Source organism: Poecile atricapillus, chromosome W (assembly GCF_030490865.1).
Source record: "Poecile atricapillus isolate bPoeAtr1 chromosome W, bPoeAtr1.hap1, whole genome shotgun sequence".
NCBI classification, from domain to species: Eukaryota; Metazoa; Chordata; class Aves; order Passeriformes; family Paridae; genus Poecile; species Poecile atricapillus.
Window position 1 is genome coordinate 6,129,605 of NC_081288.1, and position 18,049 is coordinate 6,147,653.

The 18,049-nt window shown below is 40.0% G+C and overlaps 1 protein-coding gene across 8 annotated transcripts in view; it reads left to right on the forward strand.

The window, feature by feature from the left end:
* LOC131591448 (CUGBP Elav-like family member 2) overlaps positions 1 to 18,049 on the forward strand; it is a 370,880-nt gene that overhangs the window by 235,272 nt on the left and 117,559 nt on the right. For 7 of the 8 annotated variants that reach the window (XM_058862167.1, XM_058862165.1, XM_058862164.1 and 4 more), the window contains one exon: positions 9,240 to 9,436. In XM_058862167.1, the coding sequence (XP_058718150.1) occupies positions 9,240 to 9,436 (197 nt within the window). Of the gene's footprint in view, positions 1 to 8,955; positions 9,081 to 9,239; positions 9,437 to 18,049 lie in introns of those variants that run through there. The other variant, XM_058862171.1, reaches the window with a different exon arrangement.

Sequence of the window (18,049 nt, forward strand, 5' to 3'; positions counted from 1 at the left end):
GATTTTGCTATAATGATGCTCAACTTGTTGAAATCACAATTGCATCATACTTTGGACAATGAGCTTTTCTTATATTCAGATTTGTAGAAGGGGAGAGCATGGTTGAGCTTGATAGAATTTTTTGTTTTAAGTAAGAAAATTGAATGTCACGGTTTCCTCTAATGGTCTATTTGAGATCTAACCAAAACTGGCTAAACAAAATTGGCTGCACCCTTAAAATGAGCAGGGCTGTGATCTTCCATTCCCTTTTTAAAGAAACTGTTTAGGTAAAGCAGACATGTCAGGCATGAGCTCTTGGCATCCTTCTCTTCGGACATGGCTTTTGGGCCCATGAAAATGTTCCCCTGCACAGTGGATCTCCGCTGGGACCGGGCCTGAGCATGTGTGTACATACTCATGTGGGTGCCAGTTTTGAAAAACACTGGACTGTAAATTACTTCTTGCAATAATCGGTTGATTTTAGCACACAGAAGTGGCTGCATTTCAAAACAAATGTCTAGAGAACACCTTTCCCATGCCCTCCATCACAACTCCAGGACAGAGTTCCAAAAACTAGATAAAACCTCGCAAACCTCATAAGAACTTGCAGATAATTGCCAGCCTGGCAACAAAACTTACTGAAATAGTCATGTCAGTAATTATCAAGTAAAAGAAAAAAGTTTTGAAGCCTTCATTGCTGTCTTTGAAGTTTTTTTGGAGGGCAAAGGAAGAAGGGAATTGAGAAACAACTTTGTAAATTTGGAGCAGTAAGTGTTTAGAATGGGGAGGGAGAGTCTGAGGTTGTTGACAAGAAAACAGATGGTCCTATGTGTCCTGAATTTTAAAAGCCTGGTACTATTCTAATTCAGTTGTTGACATGTCACAAATACATAAGCATTTGGGTGTAATCAAATACCGTTGTGCTTTTAAAAAAAATAATACCAGTAAATGTTTCCTGCCACACAGAAAGAAGTGTGCTTCATTGCAAATGTGTGTAATCAGCAAGGCAAGGCATTAATAATCCACACCATTAATACTGAGCAGTCAGATACTCCAGGTTCAACTTCATGTGAAAAAGTGCATCAGTCCGTGCTCCAAAACTGTAATGTAATTGTTCAGGCGCACAAGCTCACTCTCATGTTACTGTCCAGTTTACAGTGATGCAGAGAGAAAAAAAGCCCTTTTCAACTAGAGTCCCTTTTAGACAGAGCACAGATCTTAATGCCCCAAAGACATTATTAGCAAAAAGTTGTTGAGGAGCACAACGAGAGTTGAACAGTAAGTTGCAGTAGTTGCCATAGTAGAGGTTAGTTTAGACACAGAAAAATTACAAATTAGAAGCATTTATTATTGTTTAACATGCCAGGTCAAAATGAGATTGCAGATGCCCATCTGGGACTTGGTCAATAGAAAACAGATATTTAAAAGTCATTACTTAATATTTGTTGAACTTTTTATGGGGCATATCGTGATAGAACAAGGGCAAATGGCCTTAAGCTGGAGGAGGTTCGGTTAGATGTAAGGAACAAATCCTTTATTGTGAGGCACTGGAACAGGTTGCCCAGAGAGGCTGTGTCTGCCCCATCCCTGAAGGTGTTCAAGACAAGGATGGGGCTTAGAGCAGCCTGGTCTAGTTAAAGGCTCTCTTGTCCATGGCAGGGGAGTTGGAATGGATGTTCCTTAAGGTCTCTTCCAACCCAAACCATTCTGGATTCTCTGTCTTAACTCTCATGGGACTTTTCTTAGAAATGTGCCTACCTTCCACCTGATGAAGACAGTCCCCAATCTTGCTTAAGCATTTAATGTAGAGAACAAATTCTGCCCAGAAAGCAAAAATTAAGTATTAGGTGGTTGACTAAGCTGAGATTTATGTTGTAGAACATTATTGTTTAGCAGACCTTGAACTAATTATATCCCAAAGCCTACAGCAGCCTGGAAGAACAAGGGTTGGGGCTTACATGGGCTCTTAATATTTATCTTCAAGTACTTATTTTCAGTCATTCTTATTATATATCCCAGAAATTTGTGATTCTTGTCTGTACTTAAATAAGAAGGGAAATTAATTCAAAGCAGTTGGGGTGGGGTGGCTTGGACTTTCTTCAGCCATTGAAGGGCAGGTATCTGTCACTGGCTGTTGAGCTTCTACTTCTATCAGTTGAGTAAAATCTATAGGCCAGTGTAGGCAAATGTCTAAAGATACTGAAAACAGGCCACTGTAAATTTTATCAGCAAAAACAAAAAGATGCTGCCCAGTTCAGGCTTGTATAGATGGTTTTGTTTAATTGTTTGCTTCTTGATAATTTATAATGGTTTGCTTCTGCTATTAGATGAACTAGCAGTGATATTTAATTTGTTTTCAAAACAGAAGACTCTAAAAAAAACAAACCTCTTCCCCTCCCTGCTTGCTTTCTCTTCTGCACTCGTTCACTCTTGTTTACATGTATTTTAAGTTGTATGAGTTGCTCTACTTATAGCACATGCACATCATTAAGCACTACTGCATGTTATAAAAAATAAATTGTTTAATAAAAACAAACAAAAAAAAAAGTTCATACAGCAGCAGTAAGAGTTGAGATCATCTGAAACATGTAGGACTTTTTTTGGTTTTGGAAGATGTGTTTGCATGTAAGGGTTTTTTTTGAAGGTGTGATGTAGCAGATGTACAAAGCTTTTGCAAAGTTAGTTGCTTGACTCTGTGGTTCCAGGAAGCATTACCAAGAGCAGAACATTAGAATAATATCTTTAGGTAAATTTAAACATGTACACAAGGGGTATCCAGGGTTTAAGTTGAAACTCCTGCCTTAAATCAAACTGGTTTGTAATAGAAGTGGTGCAGGAACACAGAGGCTGAACACCTGAAGAGCCACCCCCCTCTGGAGGTGAATATTTAACTTGGTGAGCAGAACTCTGAGGGCTGATTTTAGGGAGGTGAGAAGCCTTAAAGCACAAAGGAGTGTATGTGCTCCAATGTTCACCTCCAGCTGAAAAGGGAACTGCATTTTAATGTAGCTCTTACTAAGATTTCCTTTTGTATCCTTGATTTCTTTCTGTGATACTGGTGAGGAATCTGCATCTATACCTCTAAGAAATAACATGTTTTATCTCAGGTGGGATCAGCTCTTTTCTGATGTTTCTCTAGTCTGTATTTTGTTCAGTACTTTTTCCAATTCATATTGCCTTTAGTATCATGCAGTCTGACCTATCTGCGTGAAAGGCAACTTCCCTCTGCTGCTCCTTCTCCCAGCCCAGATTTGTTACCCATCAAAACATTTTCAAGGTAGGAATATCAACCCCCCCCCCCCCCCCCCCACCCCCGCATATTTTCAAAAGTTTTTTCCTCTGGGATAAAATGTCTTCTTACCTTACCTTAAATTTGCAACTGAGGCATTAAAGTGATTACCTGTACTAAATTTGGAATTAAACAGAAAACAAGTATTCCTTATACTAACAGTGGTTTGCTATGGTTTGTATGATGTACACACAGAGAGTTAGCAAAGCTGAGCTACAATAAATCTCTGATTTCACCAGAAAAATTAAGTAAAATGTAACTCATTGTCTTAAGAAAAATTACACTTTCAGAGATAATTTCTGCCAATGTGGAGGCAACACAAGGATAAACATATTTGCATTTACCACTGAGTGCTTACACGAGCACTTGAGTATTATTAGCTACCAAGAAGAGTGAAATCTGAGCATTGTATGTCAGGTATTAAAAGCCATCAGGCTTTTCATGTAATTCATGTGTGTGTGAGTGCAAGTGCGGTTGCTCTCTGCTGGGTGGATGAAGAATTGCTCATCTCTTTGTTAAAGTCTTTATGGGGCTGTAAGATGGATTGCAAGTCTTACAGCTGCTCAGTTGTTAGCCCTGCTGATGGGTGCAGGGAAGCCTGGAGATAATTATTTTGTAGACTTTACTGCCTATGTAGGACTGAACATCCTGCCATATGAGGTTTTTTTCACTGGGCGTGATGTCAGGGTCATTTAGCAATTGCTGTTTAGGATATGCGTTACTTAATAATAATTATAAGTGTTATTAGAGTCTAATAGTTCTGCCAAAAACTACAACACGCTACAGCAGAAGCAGTTAATGATTTTTGAAACATCATTTTTCCTTTGAGCTGCTTTTGAGCAAGTGTGCTGCAAAAATGCTGATGGGCCAGAAAGCATCTGGAGATGACTTTTTTTCCCCCAAAACACAGAGACCTGGTCATTTACAGCTTAAAAATGTTGCACAGCTTCTTTTTCTATTTGTCAGAGGTTCTGGCCCTTATTTTGCTGGCCAAAATCCAATGTAGGTAATTACCTTCTGTGTATATAAATTGCAGCCCCCTGCAGTTTTCAATTGGGTACGGTATTGTTCTACCCTTCCTGGCTGAAATTGTTGTGTGATAATGCTCCATGTCATTAAACAGCTGCCGTCTGTCACCTTACGATGAAGTCATTCCTCTCTAAAACAATGAGTTTATAAAGCCCTTTTGGGTCCTTCCAGATAAAATTTGCTCGTAAACCAGCAATTATGACCTTTGGAGTACAGTAAGGTGACGCTTGGCTGTCTCTCTTGACAGCACTCAGAAGCCTTCAAATGGGTGTTGTCGCTTTTGTCAGTTTGTGTGATATCCTGGCAGTGATGCCACAGCTCAGATGTAAGTGCTTTATTACTGTGAAACTTTGGTGCCTGTAAATACCTCTGTGCTGGGTTGGATTTAGTTGTCATTACACTTGGAACTCATTTGTTATCATGTTCTCATTCTGTTGGCTCTTAGAGGGAATTCAAATATCTTACACCATGGAACATGAAAAAGGCAAATCCCCAGCAAATGGTAAAACCACAATAATAGGGTGAGGGTTGCAATATGAATTAACCAAAAAAGCACAGTTCTGGGTAGGGTTAAAAACAGATTTGGTAAACAGGTCTCATGTAAATCGGTTTGGTCCCCGTTAACAGCTGTTTTTCAGCACCTGACTTGACACTGGGATCATTAATGGAAATGAACGTGGATTAATGCCAAAGCTCTTAACAGTGATGAATTTAAGAGAGTCTGTTTTGATTCAGTCATTGTTGCTGAAGGCTACCTCTCTGTCCTGAGTGGGCAGCTCACTTTTAGCAGTCCTACAGTAATTAAAGATATGAATGGGAGAGACCAAGAGGGCATCTACTGGGTTTTTCTGGTGCTCCTGCTGAAGCAGCAGGGATATTAAAACAATCTCTAGCTCCTCAAGAGTGGCCCTGTCAGCTTGCTGAAATGATGGAATGGTAGTTAGGTTATTAGAAGAAAAACTGGCACAAATTGAGAGAGAGGATGCTCTGGCAGCAACCACAAGCAGCCAGCAACTCAGTGTCTTAATCTCTGCCCTCAGGCTGCTCTCTATGATACAGATGACACCTTGTCAGTGAAGATGATGTGCTGGGTCACCCCTGAGTCCAATGGGCTAAATTGGCTATGGAGGGAAGGATTGCCACAGCATAGAGCCAGCAAGCCACATAATCTAATTTTATTTTTTTTATTATTTAATGTATGTCATAATTTGGGTGCTGACAGTAAGTGCCAGGGGATCCCATTGTCATTAGTGTCCCCTAGACACAGCTATCTCTGTACACTTGTGCTTTCAATAAATAATCCTAATCAAGGACAAGGATTGTTTTGCTTCTTCTGGAAAGTTTTACATGAAGTTTCTCTTTTGTCTTATTACTTCTTGAGTACAGGAGGAAGGGAGATGAGGGAAGGAAGAAGCCACTTCCTCTGAAAGACACTGTGTTGACAAAGAGAAATTAGTAAAAACCCTACAGCTGTTAGCAGCCAAGAGGTCTTAGTGCAGAGCATTAATGTCCATTGGGTGAAGATGAAAGCTGGGAGAAGATAAGGGAATTAATCTTTAGAAGAGATCATTTGCAAAGGATGAAACATATTTGGCTGGATTTTGTACAGACCCAACAAGCCCTGTGACAACTGAACCAGCAGGCAGGTGTGGTGTATAATTTTGTTCCTCAGTGGAGCCTTCAAGTGCACTGCAGGGATTAGATCCATAGAATCTATAAAATAGGTGTTTATTCCCCATTGTTATCTCCCTGCTGTTTTATTCACTTGTTCATTTTGTCTGCACCGGCTCTAGTCCTACACCAGCTGCCAAAGCTGGGTGAGGATACCACTGCAAGTGTCATTGCTGCAACAGTGTTCATGATCTTCTCAAAATTCCAACATGAGCTGTGGATTCCCCCTCTGAGGTGTCTTGAGAGCCTTGGTTTGCACAGAAATCAACAAAGTGCAGTTTAGGAAGCAGCCCAGCTGTGTTTGTAGAAATGAGTGCCCTCTCTGTGGCCCGAACTTGTCTGTCAAACCACCAAAATGTTGGCAGTTCAGTTAAGCCCCTACCTTGTGGTAGAAAAGTATTTTAAAGAGAAGTCTAAATTATGCTTGGTTTTTCCCTAACTCTGCAGGATTTAATGGATTGACAGAGCTGTCAATGGATGGCAGAATTTAGTTTAGAAAAGTTTTAATGACTTACTCAAGTTAATGCCGGCAGTGACAAAACCTGTCCCCTGGAGCTTTGCATCGTAGTGTATGGTACCTATGCCTTGAGTCAGAGCTTTTAACCATCTTCAGCCAATAAAGAATTTAAATATGATCAATGTAACTCAACTTCGGTCCCAACAAAATAAAGGGCTTAAACATTTTGTGCAATTAGAAGAGAGCTTGGCCTGTGCCTAAACCTTTAGCTCAAAGCAAGAACTTGATGCTAGTGGGGCCATTAACCTGAGAAAACAGTTATTAGTGTTTGGCTTTAAAAAAATTGGCTTATTAGCAAGGAAAATTGTGGGGCTCTTGGTGGTAAAGGTGGTTTTGGTAAAGGAAAAAGCAAAGAAGTAAACTTGTTATTCTTTATTAAATATGACCCTAGCTGTAATTTTGGGCTGAAGTAGCAATTGTGTATGGATTTCTTAAAGAAAGGATCCAACAGAGAGAACAGATGAAGGGCATAATTTAGAACTGAACTCAATACAAACAACATAGAGAATAAATGAAGTGAAAAGTCAAGCCAATTTATGAAAGAAAATAGTTGACCAAGCCCAGGGCAGAGCTGGGAGCTTAACTAAACTTCTACCTTTTCCTTCAAAATAAAATGTAAGCATTGTTCCCAGTTATTTTAAGCTATGGGTCAGGAATCCTACTAGGGAGGTTGTTTGACAGATTGGGTTTTACACAAAGGAATAGGAATTGAAAAGAAATAATGGAGTGATTTTCGAGCGGTTTAAGTGTCATGTAGGTGCCTACTGCTCCATGAAAGTCTTGAAAGTTGCTCCCATGAAGTATCACTCAAGTGAGTCAGGATGGTTTTTCTGTTTCTTGGCAATTTTAAGGGGGATGGTTGGCTTGGTGTGACTTAAGTGTTGTCTTTGTATGGAAATGCAGTTTCTAAGGCCTGGAGAAGTCACAATTTCTGCAGGTGAACTTGTGACCTGTAGAACTTACTCAAAATTAATAGCATTTGCAAGACAAGATATTTGTACATGAAATGTAATGAAAAAGTTTGGACCAAATCTTGGAGTCTCTTAGTCAAGATTCCTGCCAGAACAGATAGGGATTTTAGTCATTTATGAGTGTGATAAATGCTGTTGTCTGCTGATCCGTGTTGAAAGCACTTCACAAGGGATGATCAAATTTCTCACCGGTGGTGTAAAATGTGCCTTTAATATAACTTTCTCCTTCCTACCTGTAAGCAGGGAAAGTGCTAGAGTCAATATCTGGCATATTAATGTGAATTATGCTTTCAAGGAGATGAAACACATGCAACTAAATAATTTGTCTTCACACAGGTTATAGCTATGAGGCAGGGGAATTGCACAGGGTTGTTTTCTTCTTGCCACTCTTAGAAAGTTTTTTTTTTCCCCTCACATGTAAAATATGATTTTCATCTGGTTGTGCAGATTCTGAGCTCTTCCAAGTCCTCCAGTGGGCATTCACTCCTGAACAATCATCAAACAGAGAAAGTCTAATTAAAGCCAAGTTTTTTGAAAGTGGCAGGTGGCTCTGAAATGCCTGAATTCTGCCATGATCAGCTTCTGACATTGCTGCATACAGACCATTTGCCCCCTCTCCCTGGTGGAAAGATGGGGGGGATTCTTGAAAATTCATGCATCATTAGTGTTCTTTCTTGAAACTTAAACATCCAAAAATCATCAGCACTTTTGGAATTTCTAGCCAAGTAATTAGTTGAAACTACTGTCCTTAATTATCAACAATGCAAAGGAGGGGTGGGGGGGGGTGGGGAGGGAGTGATGTATTTTTACTTTTGCTCAGTATTTAAAATTATGTATTTTCTGTGTAAGAGTATGAATCCTCCAAAATAGTGATCTATCATTTGTCTTCCAGATCAGATTACTTTTTGTTCCAAAGTTCTTTGTCACTGCAAAAGTGTGGTTGTTTTGAACTTGGAAATAGGATGTACATCTGGAGATCAGACAGGCTAAGAATTTACAGGGGGTGAAAGTGTTCAAAAAATTTTATCTCCTTTCGCAGGGGAGGAAAACTTTCTGAAACAGCATTTTAATTTCCAAAACAAAATAGGCAGTTTTGCCACTGCCGTGTCTTTTTAAATTGTGCTTTTTTTTTTTGCTTTTTTTTTTTTGTATGGCAGCAATAAACAATGTGCTTTACACTGGGTCTCTCCAGACTGCTTTTCCTTTTTAAAGAGCATAGGCATGTAATCGGCAGCAACCAGCCACATAGCTGGAGTGTTTTCCATTCTAGGCAATATCATACTAATTTGATGCACACATGGATGCTTCACACAATCTGCAGATTCATTGCTGGCATCTTGCATTAGTCATCTGACAGATTGCCAAGTGTTTCATACTCCTTTCATGTGACTTTATTACAAAACACACACACATAGACGCACGCACTGCCTTGTTTCTGCCAGTAGCCAGTTTAGTGAGAATTCACTGCATTTCTGTTTACAAGAGCCATGGAGAGAAATCTGCACTTATTTGCCACTATCCTCTGCTTTAAAATGCACAAGTCCTGGGTTGTGTTGTGCCGCTCTCATCTTATATAATGACATTAAGCAGCAGCCTGCAGAGAAAACCAGAGTCAATGAAAAATGTAATAGCATTGTTTCTTGTTCATAATACTTATGCTATTAATTAAATACTGATTTTTTTTTCTGCTGTGTGCCAATTGACATCATCTTCTGCATCTAGTGCACATGAAAACTGCGTAGTCTCCTAACTTGTCCTTTTAATCTCCTTTTCCACTTTCTAGTAACGGCACAGCTAACAAGATGAATGGAGCTTTGGATCATTCAGACCAACCAGACCCAGATGCCATTAAGATGTTTGTTGGACAGATTCCCCGTTCGTGGTCAGAAAAAGAATTAAAAGAACTTTTTGAGCCTTATGGAGCTGTCTACCAGATTAATGTTCTCCGAGACAGAAGTCAGAACCCTCCCCAAAGTAAAGGTACAGTAGTTACGCTCTCTTTGCTTTCAGTTTGCTTGTTTCCCCGATGATCTTGCTTGCTTTCAGCATTTCCAAAGAGGTTTGCATCTGGGCACTGTTTTGTAGTGTGTTGTGTTGAGCTATGCAGCAGCACTAAGAGAGGACCCCTGAATCCTATCGGATACTGCCTTCCTCCTCTTCTTAAACTGAAGTTTAATTGTCTGTTATCTGGAAGCATGCATTCCAGCTGCGCAAAAAATAAGAAAATACCGCTCTCCTTATTTAAATTATCATTGCCAAAAATGTGGAAACCTGAGCGGTTGCTTCCCAGGATTAACTCATGAAAAATATAATTTTCTATTTCTTTTTGTTTCCTCTCTTTGCACCCCAGGTGGGAATTATTTTAAGGATACAGAAGAGAAAAATTATATTGGTGGGTTCTTGCCACATCATTGCTCCAGCAGCAATAAAAATTACAAATAGTCACACTGCCCTTTTTCCAAAATCTGATTTTTTTTCTGCAGAAATGTTAAAGGATTGTTTTTGGCACTGATATTGTTCTAAATTAAAGGGTTAATTTTCCTTCCTGCATTTTTTCTATACACATGTAAAGTATTTGTCCCTAACTATATTCCTTCCTTTCACTACGTATATCTGTGCTTATTTAGGCATGTGAGAATTTTGTGTATTATTGCTGTTTAAGTGTGACACATGCTTACATGTAAACTGAAAGTGAGTATTCTGTTTGACAGAATACATTTTCCTCCCTATCTAGCTGAATATTTTCATTCAGGTTTGGTACATGAGAGCATTGCTACCGTTAAAAATAATTAGCGTAGCTCAGAGGCAGAACTGGATGTGCATGTGTGTGCCTGGCTGTAAGGTTACTAGACAGTTATTTCTTCTTACTGCACTCCTGCCACTGACTCTAAAAGCCTTCAGAGCACACATGCTATGGAGACTATCACAGAATGATTTTGTGGGCTCGCAGCAAAGTTAACCGTGCTGAACAGCCCTCGCTGGAGATGAGCAGTGGCTGCCGTTGTGGGAGGCACACAGCACAGACTCGGGTGCTCCTGTGCTTTTGGGCAAAGCACTGCCAAGGCTCAGCATATCTCCCTTGCCCTGGTACTGGACAAAGGATCCTCTCAGTGCCTTCTTTTTGCTGCACAGTGTAAGCAGTTGTGTGCTTTGAGTAACTGAGGTTTATTTTAGGTTGCTAGCCTCTCTCACTTCTGGTTAAAAGACTTGGTGCATTGGTCTCACACCAGTGTCAGGGAGGGGGTCCAGCTCACTGTAGCTTCCTGATAATCAAGTGTCTGTTCTTGATCACTCTTTCCCATTCCCCATCCCTGGAAGTGTTCAAGGCTATGTTGTGCAAACCACCTGCTCCAGTGAAAAGTGATCCTGTCCATGGCAATAGGACTGGAACTAGGTGCTCTTGTGCTCTTTAAGGTCCATTCCAACCCAAACCATTCCATGTGTCTGTGATTCAGAACCAGAACATATTTCTGGTTGAAGTGTTTCAGTGTAGTTCTGCTTCCAGCCCCCACCCACCAATTTCCCAGGATTGATGTATTGTGATGTATATACCCCCCTACTGTTTCAGCACAGAGCCCTCACCAAATGTCTTTTTCTTGCAGTGCTGGATAGGAGAGCATTAACAGGTCAAACAACTGGATTTTCTGCAGTCCAGGCTGCTATGGATGAGCAAACTTCTTAGTTTAAACCACTAAAATGCTGAACTTTGAGACTTGTCCATTTGGAAGGAGCTGATTCCTGGGTCACAGCAATGCCTTCCCACTAAGCAGTAAATGAAGTGAGAATGATTTTGTGGTTAGACAGAAGAAACACATTGATACACATTTCTGGGAATCACTGTACCTGTCCATCAGGCAGCTGGAAGGCATAAGGATGAAGCACAGATCATGCAGATCATTGTAGGCTAATTGTTAATGTTTGTAGTCCCCATATACAATATTATTTTGAAAGGTAGCTGGATTTTGGGGATGCTTTTTGCTTGGACTTTTTTCAGACATGCAGAGATGATGCTTGTCACTTCAGGCATTATGTGTTAATTAATTAGTAAATTAAATTAATCCTGAAGACAGGGAGAATAACCTTCAAACTTACTTTTCTCTGGCACCAGCAACAAGTTCCTCTGGTGGTCCACTTTTCCCTCAGAAGCTTTAGAGGACTGTATGTCCGTGCTTCCTCTATCCTTCCTCCTGGTTGAATCTGCCAGCAAGATTGCTAGAAACTTCTTGTGTTTCTTGTGGCTATCACTTGACTAAGAATGATCTTTATTTTCTTAATCCAGTTGCACAAAGGATTCTGTGTGAGAGATTGTTAAGAATGCTAGAAACAAACTGAAAAATTGCCCTGAGAAACATCCTACAGTCTTCTTTTCATCACAATGCATGAAAAATACTTCACCTATACTATCTAGTTAGCATTTAAAATAGAAACTGAGTTTTCTTTTTTTGTTTGGAGGTCATAGAATCATAGAATATCCTGAGCTGGAAGGGACCCACAAGGATCACGGAGTCCAACTCCTGGTTCTGTACGCCAAACACCAAAAATCACACGTCTGTGGTGGAGTGAAATTCCATGCTCCTCTTCTGTGTAAATAGCCACACAAAACAACCATTTTTATTTCATTTGAGCTGGGTGGATTTGGGTTGTGCCAGGCATTTTTCTGCCTGCTGACCCTTTGTATCACCTCCAGTTTTTTAGGTTAAAAAGGGGACCTCGTGGTTGGGTGAGGTAGAAGAAAGTCCATTTTTCATTTCCTTGCATGGTTGGGACTGTGTGTCAGGCAGAACATTCACAGCCTGATGTCACACAAATTTTTTTTTTAATATGCTGCAAGCCATGAGTTGCAATGACAGGAACACAAGTTGGTGTTACTACACCACACAGGGGGGAGCAGCTAGGTTTTGCTCTTTAAAGAAAAGCATTCTGATTTTCGAAAGATTTCTCTCTTCACAGACAATGCTTGTGTATTTCTGTGAGCTTGGCCAAAGGGGCTCCTCTAATTTGGACTGAGTTTTTCTCTGATGAACTGTTTATGAAGCTGCAATCTGAGTCTCTCCCAATTCTGTCAAAAATAACCATAGGCTGCTTCTCTCTCTCCTGCTGTTATTCAGACTGTCTTTCATACCCTCCAACGACAGACGGCCTAGTTCATGTCTTTCCTCCTCTTTTGTATTGCTTGCCAGCTCTGCAAAGCTGAGGCTGGAGGAAGACAGGTAGAAAGCCAAGTTTACCTCACTCTGGAAAACCAGAGGAAAGCCATCTTAATTCCACAGATATATTGATGCTACTGCAAACGTTGAAGCTAGGCTTTATTAATTGGGACCTTCAGGAATGGCTGCATTTTAGAAAATCCCTCTTTCTTTCCATAGCTTGCATGTCTCTGCTTATTTTGCATATGTGAAAGAGCTCAGCAAAGTGCTTTGTTTTTATCTCCTGTTGTTTTGTAAGGCTTTTTCCTCTTTCTGCAACAAGAGAAATCTAGGGGATTAGGTAACTAAATACAAAAGAAAAATAAAAAAAAGAAAGCAACAGGGCAGGAATTCTGTACCACTGAAATAAATTGCACTTTTGGCTTCCGAGGGCTAAGGGGATTTGAAGTCTGGGCAGATCAGCCCTCTCTGTTCTCAATCTAGCTTGCTCCCTTCATATAATTTATTCGGGGTGGATAGATGACTTTTTTCCTGGGTAGTTGTTAAAAAGCGCTTCTTTAATACCTCAAATGCAGCAAGCTCTGTGTGAAGGCAGCATACACTGCCACCAAGATCTCTCTTCCTCCCCACTGTGTTCCTAAGCCGGAAAGATTTCCTTGGCTACTTTGGTTTTGAAGTCCAAGTGCTGAAGCAAGCAGATGGCACAGGGATACTTTTGCTTTTTGAAATGCTGCAGAAGAGTCTTGGGCCAGATCCACTATGTCCTTTTGGCACCTTGCCTCTGTTTCAATACCTGATAATTCTTGTAGGGATCAAGGTCCCCTAAAGCAGCTTCGTGAGCCTGAATCTCTTTGTGCTGCCATAGGAATCACACTGCAGAAAGCCGGGAGAGGCACCTGTGTAACAGCTGACCCCGTGTTTGCTTGCAGCCTTTTACACACCCTTTATCAGATTAGAGGGAGGCTGCTGAGTGAACAAGGATGTGCTGTAGTCAAAGGCCAGTGTTTATTATTATCCTATTTAACATGGTAATTTAAGTCTATTGGGAAGCAAGCAGAGGAATCTGATAATGAAGCATTCATCTGCTGCACACAGGGGAGAGCAGGTGGGCAAGGAGGCGTATAGGTATACATAGTGACATATAGAGAGAGAGATGCATAGAGGAGGCAGAAATTACCTGGCTTGCTTGAGCACCATTTCAGCCTCAGTCTGGCCTCTCCAAAATAGTCTGGTGCAGGCAGGGGGGATGATTCCTCTCCTCCAGCAGGTCCCTGTCACAGTGCCTGGTACAATGGCAGAAAAGGGGACTTGGGCAGTCCTGCACAGCAGCAGAGCTGTGGTGTTCAGTTTGTCACACATGCCCATCCTGCAGCAAAGACCAGCTGCTCCTTGTTCCTTGACTGTCCCTCTGACACCACACAGCCAATTGCACCCTCTACTCCTTCAGGTAATTTCAATACCTTGTGTTTGGCAAAACTGTTTCAGATGCTCTTTAAATGCTCCCTTCAGCCAGCATGCCAGGAGCCAGGGTTTCTCTACACTTCGTGTCTTATTGTGATTTGAAATTCTCACAGGTCCATGTGAACACTGTTCAGCTTTTGAGATCAGATGAGTTGCTGACATTTGAGCACATTTGGTGTTGAAATGGTAGGACATGTGACCACAGCCATTGTGCATGTATGTGTTAGACTGAATTTTGGTATTTTGTTGCTATGCAGACTTGAAATATTTTCCTGCACTTTAAAAGTTATTTTATGCATGTTATTATGTTAGCAGGCACTTTGTACACTATAAGAAGTTTCACACAACAAAGACTGCTAAATCCAGATGTCATTAAATACAAGTACAGCGGGGAAGAGGAGTGAATGATAAAGCTGAATTTTTAACTGGAAGTTTCTGGCTGTAGGGCATTTAAATTTAAACCTTAAGGAATATTAAAATCTATAATTTTAAATGGATTGTAAATAGCATTATAGAATATATTCCAGATGTGAGCTGATTTTTAGAAAAGGTAATTCTTACTCCACAAATCTGATGGAGTTTTTCAAGAAGTTTCTGTGAAAGTGGACAGGTGTGAAATCATCTATATAATCATGCTGATTTCCCAGGGGCATTTCACACAGCATGACACAGGAGACTAATCCATGCAGTTTCTGGTGAAGCAGAGAAGGGCCCATTTCCAAATGGGGAAAGGAGCTGGGTGGATGATCGAGGGCAGATTAGAATGGGGAAAGGTTACGGGCCAGGGGAAGAGAGGGGATGATGATTGGAGAGCAACAGGGACTGTTATTGGAGATCAATACTTTTTCACTCTCTATGTAAATGGCTTTGACAGAATGAGCCACCAACTTGTTATCCAACTTTTTGGATCATACAGAAGGGACTAGATGGGGGAAAAGCCACCTGATAATCTGGAGAAAACAATCAAACACAAAGAGATTCTGCTGGGTAAAATGAAGCGTGAGCAAGAAGAGTAAATTTTATTTTGAGTGAACACATGTGTTGAATGAGTGTATTTTTCAAAGATTTGAGAGCAGGAGAGGATTCGAAGAGTGCACATATCATGAAAGGACTGAGATGATGTTTTGTATCTGTGTGGTCAAAAAGGCACAGAAAATGTGAAGCTGTATAAATGGAAGCATTGAATAGAGCCTTCAAGGAAATACTGCACCACTTAAAGAAGGATTTTTTTTTAATCATGTTTAAACTACAGCTACCAATATTTAGTACCATTCTATAGAAAAGGGCAGAGGTTCAGAGAAGAGCAGCATGATTTTGTATGAAGTCAGGAAGGGTTGAGCCATGGTGAAAGGTCTACGAAGGTTAACTTGTAAAGGGCTTCAAACATTGACTTACAAGAAAGTTAAAAGGGGAAAAGCTGAGGAAGAATACAGGACTGTGCCTTGGTTTGGAAAGAAAAAGTTGTAAGGGGATACAATTGAAGTTTCTGCAGTATGTTGAAGTGCATACCAAAGGCAAGAATAGATAAGCTCTTTCAATTAATATTAAACCCAGGGACTGCACAGCATAGACTTAAGACTGAGGAACAGCAGGCCAACAGAAAAAAAATTGACTTCTCAAGTCAAACTTTCTTCTTCCACTTGCAGAGCAGAGAATGGCTTCCAGAAGAAGCAATGAGAAGAGATCCAAAAGAAACTTTCCTTTTGCTTGCTTCCATTTAATGTTTTAAAATAACACATCTGGAGCAGGACGTGACACGACTGCTCCCTGTGTCCGGGCGCAGTTTCACTCCATAAACAGGACAAGGTGCAAGCTGTCAGTGGCTTAGCTATGTCCAGCATGAAGAGAGACTGAGATTGGTGTCCCCTGATATTTTTGCATTACTTTAAAGAGAGGGAGCAGATCAGTATAACATCACATTGTGTGCTTGACTGCAAACCTGTTGCTCACATAAATCAGTCTCACTGTATACTCCCTTCATTGACAATGGCAAGAAAGTCAGCTCCTTTGAAAATAAAAATTATCAAAGCAAGCCCAACCCAGTCAGACAGAGAAGAAGTTGTGGGAGATACTTGTGAAGACCCTGTAACAGGAGCAGAGGGCTGTGGTTGCAGAATGGGAAGACTAGAGGATGGTGGGGGAGTTGGTAGAGGATTTTTCAGTTGTGGTATTTAAATATAGAGGTAGCACAGAAACCTTTCTTTAGCCTTGTTTCTAAAGTTCCTATATGGTGCAGGAATGACTGGAGCAGAATGGAGCTGGTTTTTTTTAAGGCATCTTTTCCCTCACCATTTTTATGGCATTTATCACAGTGGGAGCTTGATCCGGAAATGAGGACTCTAGGTATTCTGTAAGCAGTTAATAAAAATAACACATCTCTAAGGGATTAAAATAGATCACTTTGGGGCTCATTGGCTGCAGTTTCATAGAAGCTTAACTATGATTTACAACTGCATATGAATTTTAAAAATTAATCTATGACTGCATAAGCACATTATTAATTACATCTATGATGAAAAAAAATACATAAACTTTAACTACATTAATCTTTTTAGTTAAATTGATAGAAAACCCATGTACAAACCAGCCATGGGAAGAGCAGGACGTCATATTCCAATTGTGTTTTTTTCTAATGTTCATGTCTGATAAACACTTAGGGAAAAGGCAAGTTCAGTAAAGGGGTGTTTGAAAAGGAATTTTTGAACTTTGGTTCAGGAGTGCTATAATGTTGACAAGTTCAGCACATCACCCAGGATTTACTTATAAAATATTTTAGAACAACTTTAAAAAAGAGTCCCAAATGTTTGTAAAAATAAATGTGTAATCTGTTTGTAATGACATCACTTCACTGGGAAAAAAACTACGTAGGCAGGCAGTTAAAACAGTCTGAACTTGCAGTAAAATTAAAAAAAACCCAGTGAATCAAATTGCTTTGTTGAATGTGAACAGTGTGCTAAACCTCAGTTTCTCAAGTATATAATCTGAAAGGCAAAAAACTGTGGTGCATGGAAAAATCTAAGTCAAGTCATGCACTTGCATGCAGGAACTAATCAATAGATATAATACTCAGAAGTAAAACACAGCCATGTTTTAAGTATTTTCGAGATTGCTGCCTACATTTAAAATATATACATCCATAAAAGTGCCAGATACTGTCAGTTTTATATTTATAGTATCCAGTTTCTTTAGTTGCACGTTAAAGCTCACATCGATGAGATTCGACTGTTTTATGACATGGCACTGAAATTCTTTCATCTTCCAATTTTCTGTTACGTGAATAAACATACACTGTTTATCTGCTCCTCACATAAAAAAATCATGTGAGTTTTTGTTAAAGGACAATGGCTTCAAAACAAACCACACAACCCCTCTCTTGTTATTCAGTGTTTCTTATTCTATTCAGTTCTAATGTCTTGATATTAGACATTATTTGCTCCTAACACATGAGATTTTAAAAAGGATGTGGGGACTGGTCTGAAATCTTCACACACTTCGGTATGGAGCTCAAAGGAAGAAAACATGTGACAACTGAGCAGTATCAAAAATTGAAGTGTAATTGGGAAGCAGCCTTATGAGCATGAATTTCGGGTGTACTGCAGCTTCCAAATCTCTTATTTCCACTGCAAAAACAGCATTTTATTGCTTTTCTCTTCTGTTGCTTTCACCCCACTAAAATCAGTCACAAGTGCCCGTGCACTTATATGCAAAAATAAATAATAGCCTAAAATTAAAACCCACAATGCAGGAAGATTTCCTCATTAAGAGATAGAAGGAGAGATTCCAAGGCAGTAAGAATTTCTCTGTCACTGCTGAGACGATGTGAGAGGCATAAATAATACAATGAAGGGTCACAATAAAAAGCTAAAGACCACATAAAACATTTTAACATAAATATGTCATCAATTTTACTAGCTCTTAACATGAAATTTAAACCCCAGGAGGGCCTTGAAAGGATTTCTTTGAAATGCATTAAAAGCAGATATGT